The 13,241-nt window shown below is 52.8% G+C and overlaps 1 protein-coding gene and 1 non-coding gene across 2 annotated transcripts; one reads left to right on the plus strand and one right to left on the minus strand.

The window, feature by feature from the left end:
• Positions 1 to 304: 304 nt before the first annotated feature.
• LOC120923002 lies at positions 305 to 13,077 on the minus strand (the record flags this gene model as incomplete). Its single annotated transcript, XM_040334859.1, is given in 4 exon segments — positions 305 to 498; positions 2,368 to 2,514; positions 12,006 to 12,088; positions 12,977 to 13,077. Coding segments are annotated over 4 exon segments (456 nt in total), but the record flags the coding sequence as incomplete, so codon positions are not given.
• On the plus strand, positions 10,124 to 10,230 carry LOC120923003. The gene has a single exon (XR_005745621.1). It is a non-coding gene; the product is annotated as a U6 spliceosomal RNA (small nuclear RNA).
• Positions 13,078 to 13,241: the final 164 nt, after the last annotated feature.

Raw genomic sequence — 13,241 nt, forward strand, 5'->3', positions numbered from 1 at the left:
TGGTTCTCATCCCCGTCCCGGAGTACCCGCCCTACCCCCGTCCCAGAGTACCCGCCCTACCCCCGTCCCGAGTACCCACCCCCGTCCCGGAGTACCCACCCCCAACAGGCCGCCATGTTTTGGGAATTTGTCTTAGATAAAATAGCCGTCCACCATACCAAGCCATTGACTCCGATTTAAAGCCCCTGTGCGAGATAAAGGAAATCCTGCAAACATGGCCTGTTGGGGGCGGGGTGGTTGAGGATCACTCCTCCTCCTCCTCCTCCTCCCACAGACTCTTGTAAAAATCCAGCCAATGTCCTTCTTCGAACTAGCAGTCCTGCATTGTTTATTGGATGATTACTTGCTCCGCCCAGGCGGGGGGGGGGGGGCCTCACAAGTCGCTGAAATTCAGCTCCGGCGGACTGTCGGAAAGCTCATCCAGGTCGTCATCGCTGGGATTACTATTGCTGAGGTCGCTGTGCGATTTCCGTCCGCTGCGCGATTTATCCCGGGACCCTGCAGGGGCAAAAAAAAAAAACAGGATAATCGGCAGTTACAAAAGTGACACCGTGTTCTGTCCACCGAGCGTCTCCATGGAAACGGGTACTTTTTTTAAAATATCAAACGTCATACAATAGAACCTCAGATTGCGAGCAACGCCGTTAACGAGCGTTTCGCAATACAAGCGCTGTATTTTTAAAAATCGTAAGTTGGTTTGCAAGTGTAGCAGGCTTCAGGTCAAAGCAGTGTGCAGTACCGCGTTTGGCCTGAGGTGGGGGGGCGCCAGAGCTGAGCAGCGCCGATCCGAAATGCACAGAAAGGCCCGAGGATAACACGGCTGACCTCAGCAAATCTCGGGAACTGAGTATTTCCGAGGTCAGCCGATGTGTCCTCGCGCCTTTTCAGCCATTTCCGAGGCTCTCCAGCGCCCCCGCCTCTGGCCACATGCGGTATTGCATGCCATTGAAGTCGGAACAAATTATTTTCATTTCCATTGACTTCTATGGGGAAACTCGCTTTGATATGCAAGTGCTTTGGATTACAAGCATTCTCCTGGAACGGATTATCCGAGGTTCCACTGTACTCACCTCCACTGTGCAGTTCATTTTGCACAGAGTGGCCCCCGATCCTCCTCTTCTGGGGTCCCTCAGCGGCTCTGGTAGCTCCTCCCCCCACCGAATGTCCACACTGGAGAAACGCTTTCCTTGGTGGACACCCGTGCAGGCGCGCTTCCGAGTCCCTCCTATGTGTCCATTCACACAGAATGCAGGACTCGCCCCCGCGTCATGGGAGCAGAACTACAAGTCCCATCATGCCTCTGCCCTCGGGAGTCATGCTTGTGCCTGTAAGCCTTGCAATGCCTCCTGGGACTTGTAGTTCTGCAACCGCTGGGGGGCCCCCAGGTTGAGCATCCATGCCTTACTGCATAGAATGAAAACTATGAGGGTTTACAGCCCCTCCCTACATTATGTTTCACCGACAGCCCCGCCCCCCCCCCTCCTTCCCCCCTCCCCCTCACCCCCTTCCCCTCTCCCCCTTCCCCTCTCCCCCTCATTCTCCTCTCCCCCTCTCCCTTTTCCCCTCCCCCTCATTCTCCTCTCCCCCCTTCCCCTCATTCTCCCCCTTCCCCCTCATTTTCCTCTCCCCCTCATTCGCCTCTCCCTCCCCCCCATTCTCCCCTCCCCCTCATTCTCCTCTCCCCCTCATTCTCACCTCCCCCTTCCCCCTCACCTCCTCATTCTCACCTCCCCTCCCCTCATTCTCCCCTCCCCCTTCCCCCTCATTCTCCCCTCCCCTCATTCTCCCCTCCCCCCTCATTCTCCTCTCCCCCTTCCCCCCTCATTCTCCCCTTCCTTTTTCCCTCCCCCTCATTCTCCCCTTCCTTTTTCCCTCCCCCTCATTCTCCCCTCCCCTCATTCTCCCCTCCCCCCCTCATTTTTTTGGTGATGTATCTTCGGGCCGGTCACATGACTCCCGGCCGCTCTAATACTCCGATCCGGGGCCAAGAAAGGAAGTACAGGACTACGCAACACCTCCCCCTCTCCATAACATTGAGTGGAAGTGTTCTGATCTACATCAGGGCCTCGGGTGGTGGGGGCAGTAAAAATAGATGTAGGATTACGTTAAGATGCGGTTTTACTGCCCCCCCCCCCCCCCGCCGCAAACCTGAAGTCTATAATACAGCCGGGGGGCGGCTCTTCACATGCTGGGGCGTTAATGGTATGCAATATGTGCCGCCCGCTACAAGGCGATCCACTGCGGATCGCCCTTCAGACGATGGGCCGGTGTGAAGCGAGCCTCAGCTTTTTCTTTGCAGAGCTGGGAGATTCAGGGGGAGGTGATGGACAACTCTCATTCATACAAATGATAGGGCTGAGCAGATACCTCTAGAGACTGCGGGGGGGACACTGCTGAGACTGCAGGACGTGTCCTCAGAGCTGATGTCAGCCAGGCTGAGCTGTGATTGGGCGTCTTCCAGCGAGGACAGCGATGGCGATTTGCTGATTGGCTTCCTGGAAGATCTGGGCGGTCCTGCAGACAAGCAGAGAGATGATGTCACTGTATGAGAAACGGGGGGGGGAGGTTCTTATTCCCTTCATTGTCCGGGTTCTGTACAGTGTGTCCGGGTTCTACAACAAGAGAAGAAATTCTCTGCCAACTTTTACCATCTCCATGTAACAGAGGAGAAAACAAAATCTGTGTCTGTCTTCATTTCAGGCTGCAAAGCAACAAAATGTGAATTTTTTAAAGAAAAGGGGGGGGGGGGGGGGGATTCTTTTCTATACCGACTGCCCCCCCCCCCCCACCCCCACTGTGATGTATCTTCATTAGTGATGAGAAAGTGATTTCTCTCATGGATACATTTCTCATCATTTACATCCACATTTCTAATGTTTCAGGAATTTTGGGTAGACATTACGTTTTTTTATATATATATGTACACACATAGGCCCAGATTCTCGTAGGGCGGCGTAAATGTAGGCGGGCGTAGCGTATCGTAGTTACGCTACGCCGCCGCATCTTAGAGAGGCAAGTGCTGTATTCACAAAGCACTTGCGTCCAAAGTTACGTCGGCGTAGCGTAAATGTGCCGGCGTAAGCGCACCTAAATCAAATGAGGAACAGGGGGGCGTGTTTTATGTAAACTAATCATGACCCCACGTAAATGACGCTTTTTTCGAACGGCGCATGCTCAGTATCAAGTCGAATTTTCAAATTAAATTACGCCCGCTCAATGCCAAGTCGACGTGAACGTAACTTACGTCCAGCCCCACTCGCGGACGACTTACGCAAACAACGTAAAATACGACGCTGTTCGTACGTTTCCGACGTCCATACCTAACATGACTTACCCCTGCTTTATGAGGGGTAACTTTACGCCGGCGTATGTCTTACGTAAACGACGTATCTTGATACGCCGGGCGCACGTACGTTCGTGAATTGGTGTATCTAGCTAATTAGTATATTCAATACGGAAGCGCCACCTAGCGGCCAGCGTAAATATGCACCCCCAAGATACGACGGCGTAGGAGACTTACGCCGCTCGTATCTAGGCAACTGTGAGGCGTATCTGATTCTATGAATCAGGCGCCGAGTTGCGATGCCTCACACTCAGCGTTACGACGGCGTATCTGGAGATATGCCGGCGTAACTCCTTTCTGAATCCGGGCCATAATATCTTTATTCATGTGAAGTGAACAAAAAAAAAATGTCTGCACTCCCAATCCGATACATTTATTTCAGGAGATCATAAAAACAGATACATGATGGCGGAGGAGGAGATACAAGAGACTAAACTGGCGGTGCACCGCACCCAAACTCAGGCGTCAGACCATCACCTTATGCTCAGGGATATGCAGCGGCACATTGAAGACCTGGACAATAGGGGGCGCCGCAACAATATCCGCATACGCGGTCTCCCCGAAGTCGACGGGGCGGAGGACCTCCAGCTGACCCTCCAGAATTTATTCAACGACATACTGGGCGCACCAGCTGACAAGCCCATTGAGATGGATAGAGCCCACAGAGCCCTTAAGCCAAAGGGCCCTGCCTCCAAACCGCGCGATGTTATATGCCGTGTAAACTCCTACCCGATGAAGGAAGCTATAATGCGTAAAGCGCGCCCCATTCGCAACCTAATCTTTCACAACAACCCACTACAGCTCTACCCGGACCTCTCCTGGATCACCCTGCAGAAACGACGGCTACTACAACCCCTGCTCCGTACCTTACAGGACAGAGACATTGTCTACCGATGGGGCTTTCCCTTTAGCCTGTCCGCCACCCACCAGGGGACCTCTGCCACCTTGCGCTACCCGGAGGACCTAGACGCCTTCTGCAGAACCCTGGACATCCCCGTCCCCCAGTTGCCGGATTGGGACCTTGTGGCCACGCCACCCCCTCCACCAGTGGTCTGGCAGAGAGTCCCCCCGACCAGACGCCCCAGGGGACGTGACCCTGCCCGAAAATCCCCCAGGCACAGCCCCACCTGAGACGGCCGCCCTGGCCACAAGAGCCGCCCAGAAATCTACATGAAGCACTCTTGACTTATTTTTTTTTTTGTTATTATTCAGTTATTTTACCCCCCGGTTGCCCCAGCCCTACCCTAACGCTTCACATCGGGCCTGTCTTGGACGAGACACCGTAGAGGCTGCCCTTCTGAGTACGGACCCCCCCCATGGCTGACAGCCTGAGAGTTCCTTCCTTCCCAATCCCCCTAGTGGAACCTCTCCACGCCACCCCCTTGCCCCCCCGACCCACATTTTTGGACATTTTGGTCGGGAGGTCCTTAAGGAACTGTTGGGACCTGAGGGCCCCTAGGACACTCGGGCCCACGTTGTTGAATGTTGATGTGTGCTTTTTTTGGTCTTTTGCTCTCATCTTTCTCTTTCTTTTCAGACACCTCTCTCTCCCCCCCCCGCAGGCAGGACCCGACGGCGCGTCCAGGTGGCTGTCGGCCCGGCGGCTCCTCCACTCGCCCTCCCAGAACCGAATGCAACGCACCGGACTCCAGCTAAGTATGAACCACGGTCACTCCACCCACAGTATGGCTAAGTTACTATCCCTGAACGTCCACGGGCTTAACTCCAACAGGAAACGTCATCTGGCACTTAGGGAATTTAGGCAGTCAGGGGCGGAGATAGTAATGGTACAGGAGTCGCACTTCTCTAAGGGCGACTCCTTTGCGTTCGCGTCCAGACATTTCCCCTTAATATATCAGGCCTTTAGCTCACGGAAACGGGCAGGGGTAGCAATTTTGGTAAAAAAGGGCACCCCCTTCACCTGCACAGACTCCTACATAGACCCCCTAGGCCACTTCATTATCCTGCGGGGAACGTGGCACTCACGGGTCATAACCCTATGCACGCTTTACGCCCCCAATGCACATCAGCATAGATTCCTAGGTCGGGTTTTTGCTCGTCTGGCCAGATCCCCCCACGACCTATTGGTAGTGGGAGGGGACTTTAATCTACCTCATTCGGCTACCTGGGATCGCCTGGTGGTGAATCCTCGGGCCTCGCAGGCAAGGGCCTTGCGGGACTCTAGGCTCTTCCGCCAGCTAACGAGGAGGCATGCTTTGTTTGATGCTTGGAGGGCGCTTCATCCAGGGGACCGCCAGTTTACATTTTACTCATCCCCCCCACCATACGCACTCGCGCATAGATTATTTCCTACTAAACAACACCACGTTACGTGTTACTGAGACAGCACGGATTCTGCCCATCTCCTGGTCCGACCATGCCCCCATTACCCTGACCCTTGACCTGAACGCCCCCACCCGTAGGCCCTATAACTGGCGTCTAAATGATTTCCTTCTGAAGCACACCCCCTCTAAAATGGAAATAGACTCTGCCCTTCAACTCTACTTTAACGAAAATGACACCCAGGACATTTCCACTGCCACTCTATGGGCCGCGCATAAAGCGGTAATCAGAGGACGTTGCATGGCCATCTCTTCGGCCCTGAAACGGAACGCTGAGTCGGCTAGAGAGCAGGCGGAAACGCAGCTCCGAACCCTAGAAAATCGCCTACTGACCTCACCCTCCCTAATGCTCCTTAAACGTATCGCCCTGGTACGGTCAACACTCCGGGACCTGGCGCTGGGTCGAGTCGAGAAAGCCCTAGTTCGCCTACGACAGGTATACTATGACAAGGGCAACAAGGCGCAAGCTTTATTGGCAAGGAAACTAACAGACCGCGCACTCGCCTCCACCCCGCACCAGGTCCAGGACAGATCGGGTAATATTGTATCACACCCCCAAAGTATTGCGGATGCATTCGCAGCATTTTACGCGGACTTGTACAACAAGCCAGAAATCCCCCATAACCCCCCCTCCCCCGACCTGTTAGATAGGATGACACGATACCTGACACAGGCGGGCATCCCTCGGCTAAAACCGGAGGACCTGGCCTCCCTAAACGCTCCCATTACAGGAGAGGAACTGACCTTGGCCATTAAGGCCCTACCCGCTCGCAAATCCCCAGGCCCAGACGGGTTCCCATACGAATATTACAAGACCTTCCTCCCCACACTCCTTCCCCATATGACGAAGCTCTTCAACGCCTTTCTACAACGTACCCCCATCCCACAAGACATGCAGCGATCATTTATCACCCTTATCCCTAAACCAGACAAGGACCCCGCATTATGCGCCAGCTACAGGCCAATAGCCCTGCTGAATTCAGATCTTAAGATCTTTACGAAGGTCCTCTCCCTCCGCTTAAACGTAGTCTTACCCTCCCTGGTCCATAAAGACCAGGTGGGCTTTGTCCCCCTCCGCCAAGCGGGAGACAACACGAGAAAGGTGATTGACCTAATTGACGTGGCGGGCAGGGAGGGCTCGGAGTCCTTGCTCCTGAGCCTAGACGCAGAAAAGGCGTTTGACCGCCTTGGCTGGCCCTTCATGCTCGCCACGTTAAGACACATGGGTTTTGGGGGACCTTTCCTCCAGGCGGTCCGACACCTCTATACTAATCCGATTTCACAGGTGAAAACTCCCTTTGCCACTTCATCCTCCTTCCCCGTTACTAATGGCACTCGCCAGGGGTGCCCTCTGTCCCCCCTCCTCTTCGCCCTTTGCATAGAACCCCTAGCAGCAACGATTCGCGGCAACCCGGATATTCGGGGTATCCCAGTAAGGGGAAGGGAATTTAAAATTTCCCTCTTTGCCGACGACATCATTCTGACCTTGACGCGTCCCCGCATCTCCTTACCCAACTTACAAAGGGAACTGGAACGCTACGGGGCCCTTTCGGGTTATAAAACCAACACGTCCAAGTCTATTGCCATGCCAATTAATATGCCCGGACCCGAGGCCTTGCACTTACAGTCCGTTTTCCCATACCACTGGGAGCGAACCTCCCTGAAATACCTGGGGGTCCAGCTCACCCCGAACTTCGCATCCTTGTACCAGGCCAATTTCCCCCCCCTATACAGCTCAATAAGGGCGTTGATCCATAAATGGAAGTCTCACCAGATATCCCTTTTGGGCCGGATAGCAGCCATAAAGATGGTGATCCTGCCAAAACTGCTGTACCTTTTCCAGACCTTACCAATCCCGGTCCCGTACGCTCACCTGCGCGCCTTACAAGCGGACCTCCTCCGGTATGTGTGGAACTACAAGCGCCACAGGATCCCACGTTCGGTCATGACGGCCGCGCGCACCGAGGGAGGATTGGCCTTCCCTGACCTGGTCAAATATTACCAGGCCTCGCAACTTCGAGCGGTGGCATCATGGTTTCCCCAGAAGTCCTACAACAGGTGGACGGAGGTGGAAAAGATTTGGCTGGCCCCAATACACCCCAATAATCTTTTATGCAACGCAAACGCGACGGTGGAACCCGGACGTTTGCTGGGTCCCATGCGGCAGCTGCAAAGTACCTGGAGGAGGCTAGCCCAAGACTGTCGACTCACGTCTGATAGCTCCCTGCTGACCTCCTTCCTCTATAACCCTAAACTACCGACGAGTCTCACCCACCAGATGTCATGGCCCTGGGCATCGCGAAATTTGTTTCACTTTGGTCACCTAGTAGACCCCAGATCCCGCACCCTCCACTCCTTCACTGAGCTCCAAGCCAAACACGACATTCCACGACAAGCCTTTTTCAGCTACCTACAGATCCGCCACTACGCCCACACGATGGCCCCCCGGCTCCTTTTCTCAAAACCGACCCCATTTGAGCGCATCATACTCGAGGGCACAGCCCGCAGGGGCCTCATATCAGATATCTATCAAATTCTAAATGAATACCCCTTACAAACTAAAGGCAAACACACCTACATGCTCCGTTGGGAGAAGGAGCTGGGAGGGGAGCTCGAAGAGGATGAGTGGAGGGCGGTCTGGAGGCAGGCGGCCAAGAGCTCAATCTGCACCCTCTATAAGGAAAACACGTATAAAGTGCTGTTCTTTTGGTACCTGACCCCAGACGTCCTCCACAGGATTTATCCTTCCACCTCTGACCGATGTTGGCGGTGCAACCAGGCCAGGGGCACATTGTTCCACATTTACTGGACCTGTCCCTTGAAAGTCCAGTTTTGGACTCGGGTGCAAGAGCTCCTGACCCGCCTCGTGGAGGCACCCATACCCCTCTCCCCGAAGCTGTTCCTACTGGGCCTATCCCAACCCCGCATAGCTAAACCCTATAAGAAACTCCTGAGACACATAACCACAGCTGCGAGGTGCCTGATAGCACTTTAGTGGAAGAAACCAACGCCCCCACCCCAGGAAGCCCTTTATGCTAGGGTCAAGGATGTAGAGCTTATGGAAAAAATGACAGCTAGGATTCGGGATAGGCTGGAGGACCATGACCTGGTCTGGGAGAGGTGGCATTCGGTGGAGGACCCGCCGTGAGCTGACAACAGACCACCAAGGTACACTACCTCACCCGACACTCCTGCCTGCTCCCCCCCCCTCCCCTTCCCCCAGTCTCCCCCCTTCTCTTTCCTCCCCCCTTTTTTTTTCTTTTCTCTTCCTTCCCCATCTTCTTCTTCTACTCTACCCTCTCACTTCTTCTCCTCTCCTCTTTGTTACCTAGTTGTTTTATACGTTACTGAATGTATAACCAAGAATGTGGCCGCTGTGTAAGCACATTCAGCTGGAATTTTTGTATTACCTCTTTTATCTTACACTTGAAATGCTGCTACATTTTGTATTGACCTTTTTTCGAAAATAAAAAATTGTTATTTGAAAAAAAAAAAAAACAGATACATGAGTATATGGCAGAAAAAAGGTGACGCGTTTCACACAGCTAGCACGCTTCGTCAGTGAAGCACACTAGCCATGTGAAACGCGTCACCTTTTTTCTGCCATATACTCATGTATCTGTTTTTATGATCTCCTGAAATAAATGTATTGCTTCGGATTGGGAGTGCAGCCGCTCCTTTTTGTCCACTTCACAGATTATATAAAATATAAATAAAGCAAATCTTGAAGTGGACAAAAAGGAGCGGCAGCACTCCCAATCCGAAGCAATACATTTATTTCAGGAGATCATAAAAACAAATACATGAGTATATGTAAAAAAAAGCAGAAAAAAAGGTGACGCATTATACGAGTGTTAACCAGGGAATGCGCCCCCTGGGTTAACTATTTGGAAGCCGATTAGAGCCCTCAGGCTGTAATCGTGAAGCCTATCAGAGCCGCTTGCTCTTATAGACACTTCCAAACCCAATCAACTGCTGTTATTCAGATGGCCGGCGCTCACCAATAGTGGGCGGCAGCAACAACAATACATAGAGATTCATGCAATTTACGAATCTATGTATTGTTTTCAGTGGCGGTGCAGGAGAGAGACGGGGCGGCGCTCCTGCGCACACTATGGACGCCACTGCTTGTGATCCATACATAAAGGTCACACAGAGCATAAAGGCAAACCTCATGGTGTAGTAGTTGTAAATTAAATTACAATCGTAATTTGGGAGATGAAAGACTCAAAGATATAAAAAAAAAAGCTCCACTGGCAGGCGTGATGATGATGTCACGAAGCAAGCCCCGCCCAACGCATTTCATCCCCACACAGACATCATCAGGGGAAAGGACAGGAGTGAAGTTTTAGATTGGACACTGGAACCCACCTGCACATGGGACACTTTTCATTCATTGGAAGTACCGTCCTTGGTGCCGATTAAAAAAAAATAAGAAGCTCGCTTTGGCAGCACAAATACTATTTGTAACGATACAAAGAAGATTAGCGTGGCCTCTGTCTGCGCAATGATGACACGCAAATTTGTGAAGCGTTCCATAATAAAAAAAAGAAAAAAAGAGGAGAGAAGTATCGCTAAACTTCAGCTTTAGTTCAGTTTGTATCTATTGAAGGTTCGAAGGTAAATCGGTACAAAGTGCCTGAGATAAAAAAGGTACACAAGTCACATAGTAGATATGGTAACATACTATCAGTATATAGAGACGTCACATTCCAATCTCTGCCAACCAACAGATCTCCATATACAGAGGCCCAGAAAGGACTTACGACAACGTATCTCCAGATACGCCGTCGTAAGTCCAAATGTGCGTCGTGGTATCTATGGTATCAACATCAGACAACCGACAGTTTTTGCACCAATCGTTGTACTGCGAGGAGCGAGTTATCTATCAGTGCAAAAAGTGATAAACTGCTACACAGAACATGTTCAGCCCCAATGCATGCACTGCACAGACCTCAGATCAGCCCCAATGCATGCACTGCAAACCTCAGATCAGCCCCAATGCATGCACTGCACAGACCTCAGATCAACCCCAATGCATGCACTGCACAGACCTCAGATCAACCCCAATGCATGCACTGCACAGACCTCAGATCAGCCCCAATGCATGCACTGCACAGACCTCAGATCAGCCCCAATGCATGCACTGCACAGACCTCAGATCAGCCCCAATGCATGCACTGCACAGACCTCAGATCAGCCCCAATGCATGCACTGCACAGACCTCAGATCAGCCCCAATGCATGCACTGCACAGACCTCAGATCAGACCCAATGCATGCATATCAGATCTTTCGGTGTATATTTAGCTGTCTGGCTCCTCCCTATCTTGATGTCATGTATATAAAGACATGAAGGTGGAAGGGAATGCACAATACAACCAGCAGCCTCACGGCGCTTCAGAAGCGGCTTTGTCACTTTCTTTGTGAAATAGTTTCCCTAATGGCTGTGGAAATACCTTCAACTCAAAGACAGGGAGGAGCTGAAAAATCACTGCAATGAGGGAGGAGCCAACAACGCTGAAGTGGGCGGGGACTCGAATCACTGCAATGAATGAGGGAAGACCCAACAACGCAGAGGTGATTTCAATGGCTGCCAGAAAGCGTTGTCGGCCCTCCAGGGGAAATACAGCTCTCTACTGGAGACTGACAGGATGATCTGGTGATAGTAATGAAGGAAGAAGGCGGGTCACTCCGCCCTCCAGATTTCACCGACAGGGGGCCACGCCGCCCTCCAGATTTCACCGACAGGGGGCCACGCCGCCCTCCAGATTTCACCGACAGGGGGCCACGCCGCCCTCCAGATTTCACCGACAGGGGGCCACGCCGCCCTCCAGATTTCACCGACAGGGGGCCACGCCGCCCTCCAGATTTCACCGACAGGGGGCCACGCCGCCCTCCAGATTTCACCGACAGGGGGCCACGCCGCCCTCCAGATTTCACCGACAGGGGGCCACGCCGCCCTCCAGATTTCACCGACAGGGGGCCACGCCGCCCTCCAGATTTCACCGACAGGGGGCCACGCCGCCCTCCAGATTTCACCGACAGGGGGCCACGCCGCCCTCCAGATTTCACCGACAGGGGGCCACGCCGCCCTCCAGATTTCACCGACAGGGGGCCACGCCGCCCTCCAGATTTCACCGACAGGGGGTCACTCCGCCCTCCAGATTTCACCCTTTAAAAGGCCATCTGCATTTTTTTCTATCTGACCCCCAAACCTTCTGTAACAGCCATTTCCATCATGTAGGTCCCCCCCCAGATTTGGGAAAGGGGTGTACACCCGCATTGTGAACGGTTTCCCAGATTTCAGTATTGCACTCACCTGCTCGGTCTGCCTTGGCGGGTCTCACAGAGACTTTTCCTTCCAGAATTCTCACCTCTTCCTTCAGATCTCCAATCGCTGACCTGCAGACAGACCAGGAAATCATGAAATCCATTTTTTTTATATTTTTGATGCAGAGGAAAAAAAAAACGAGAAAAACTTATCTCATTTACCATTGAAACCTCCACCCAGGGCTGGTACAAGGGCGGGGCCAAGCGGGCTGTGTCGGGGGGGGGGGTACACTCCTGGTGCCGCTCCTCACTGATGGGAGTGATCTCTATTTTATTCTCGTCACAAGGAGCAGCTGCTGACACTTGCTGGAGGGAAGATTAGGCTTTCTCCTCCCTCCAGCCTGCAGGGGGCGATAGACAACCGACACTGAGAACTTATCTCAGTCTCAGGGCGGCACTGAGGGGTGAAGGCAGACAGTCCTTCCTCTCTCCTCCCCTTGTCATGTGATTTATCACATGACTGCAGAGAGGAAGGAGATGATGCCTTCATTCCAGGAGAGCAGCGAGTACAAGGGGAAGGGGAGACAACTGATGTAAGGGGGCACTCTGATGGGGTAACTGATATATAGGGGTACACTGATGTAAGGGGGGGGGAGCGACTCTGATGGGGACACCCGATGTAGGGAGGGACTCTGATGGGGGACACCCGATGTAGGGAGGGACTCTGATGGGGGACACCCGATGTAAGGAGGGACTCTGATGGGGGACACCCGATGTAAGGAGGGACTCTGATGGGGGACACCCGATGTAAGGAGGGACTCTGATGGGGGACACCCGATGTAAAGGGGGGGGGGGGACGCCCGATGTAAAGGGGGGGGGGGGGGGGACGCAAAAAAACTCCACCTGCCCACACTACTAATACAAAGTCCAATATATTGAATAAAGTTACAATTTCTTAATTTTTTTTAAGTGAAAATAACTTTTCCCTCTACGCAGAGAAGGAAGATTTTACACAGCTACCTGATCTGCAGTAGATCTCTCTGGACGCTCTGCGTGTCTGTCCGCGTTCTGCTCAGCTCCTGCGTCTGCATCTGATGGGTGCTCAGTAACCCCTCCAGAGCCTGCGCAACACACAGACCAATTATTATTGGAGGAGATTTTCCAGCACAGATTACAACAAATTATTGACAAAATGGCAGCGACCAGGCGGGGCGCTCGGCTTTCTGGGATCTGTCTCCTCCTGTCAGTTTTTTTTCCCATTTCACAATCAACTTTATTAGTAGCA

This window comes from Rana temporaria, unplaced genomic scaffold (genome assembly GCF_905171775.1).
Source record: "Rana temporaria unplaced genomic scaffold, aRanTem1.1, whole genome shotgun sequence".
NCBI classification, from domain to species: domain Eukaryota; kingdom Metazoa; phylum Chordata; class Amphibia; order Anura; family Ranidae; genus Rana; species Rana temporaria.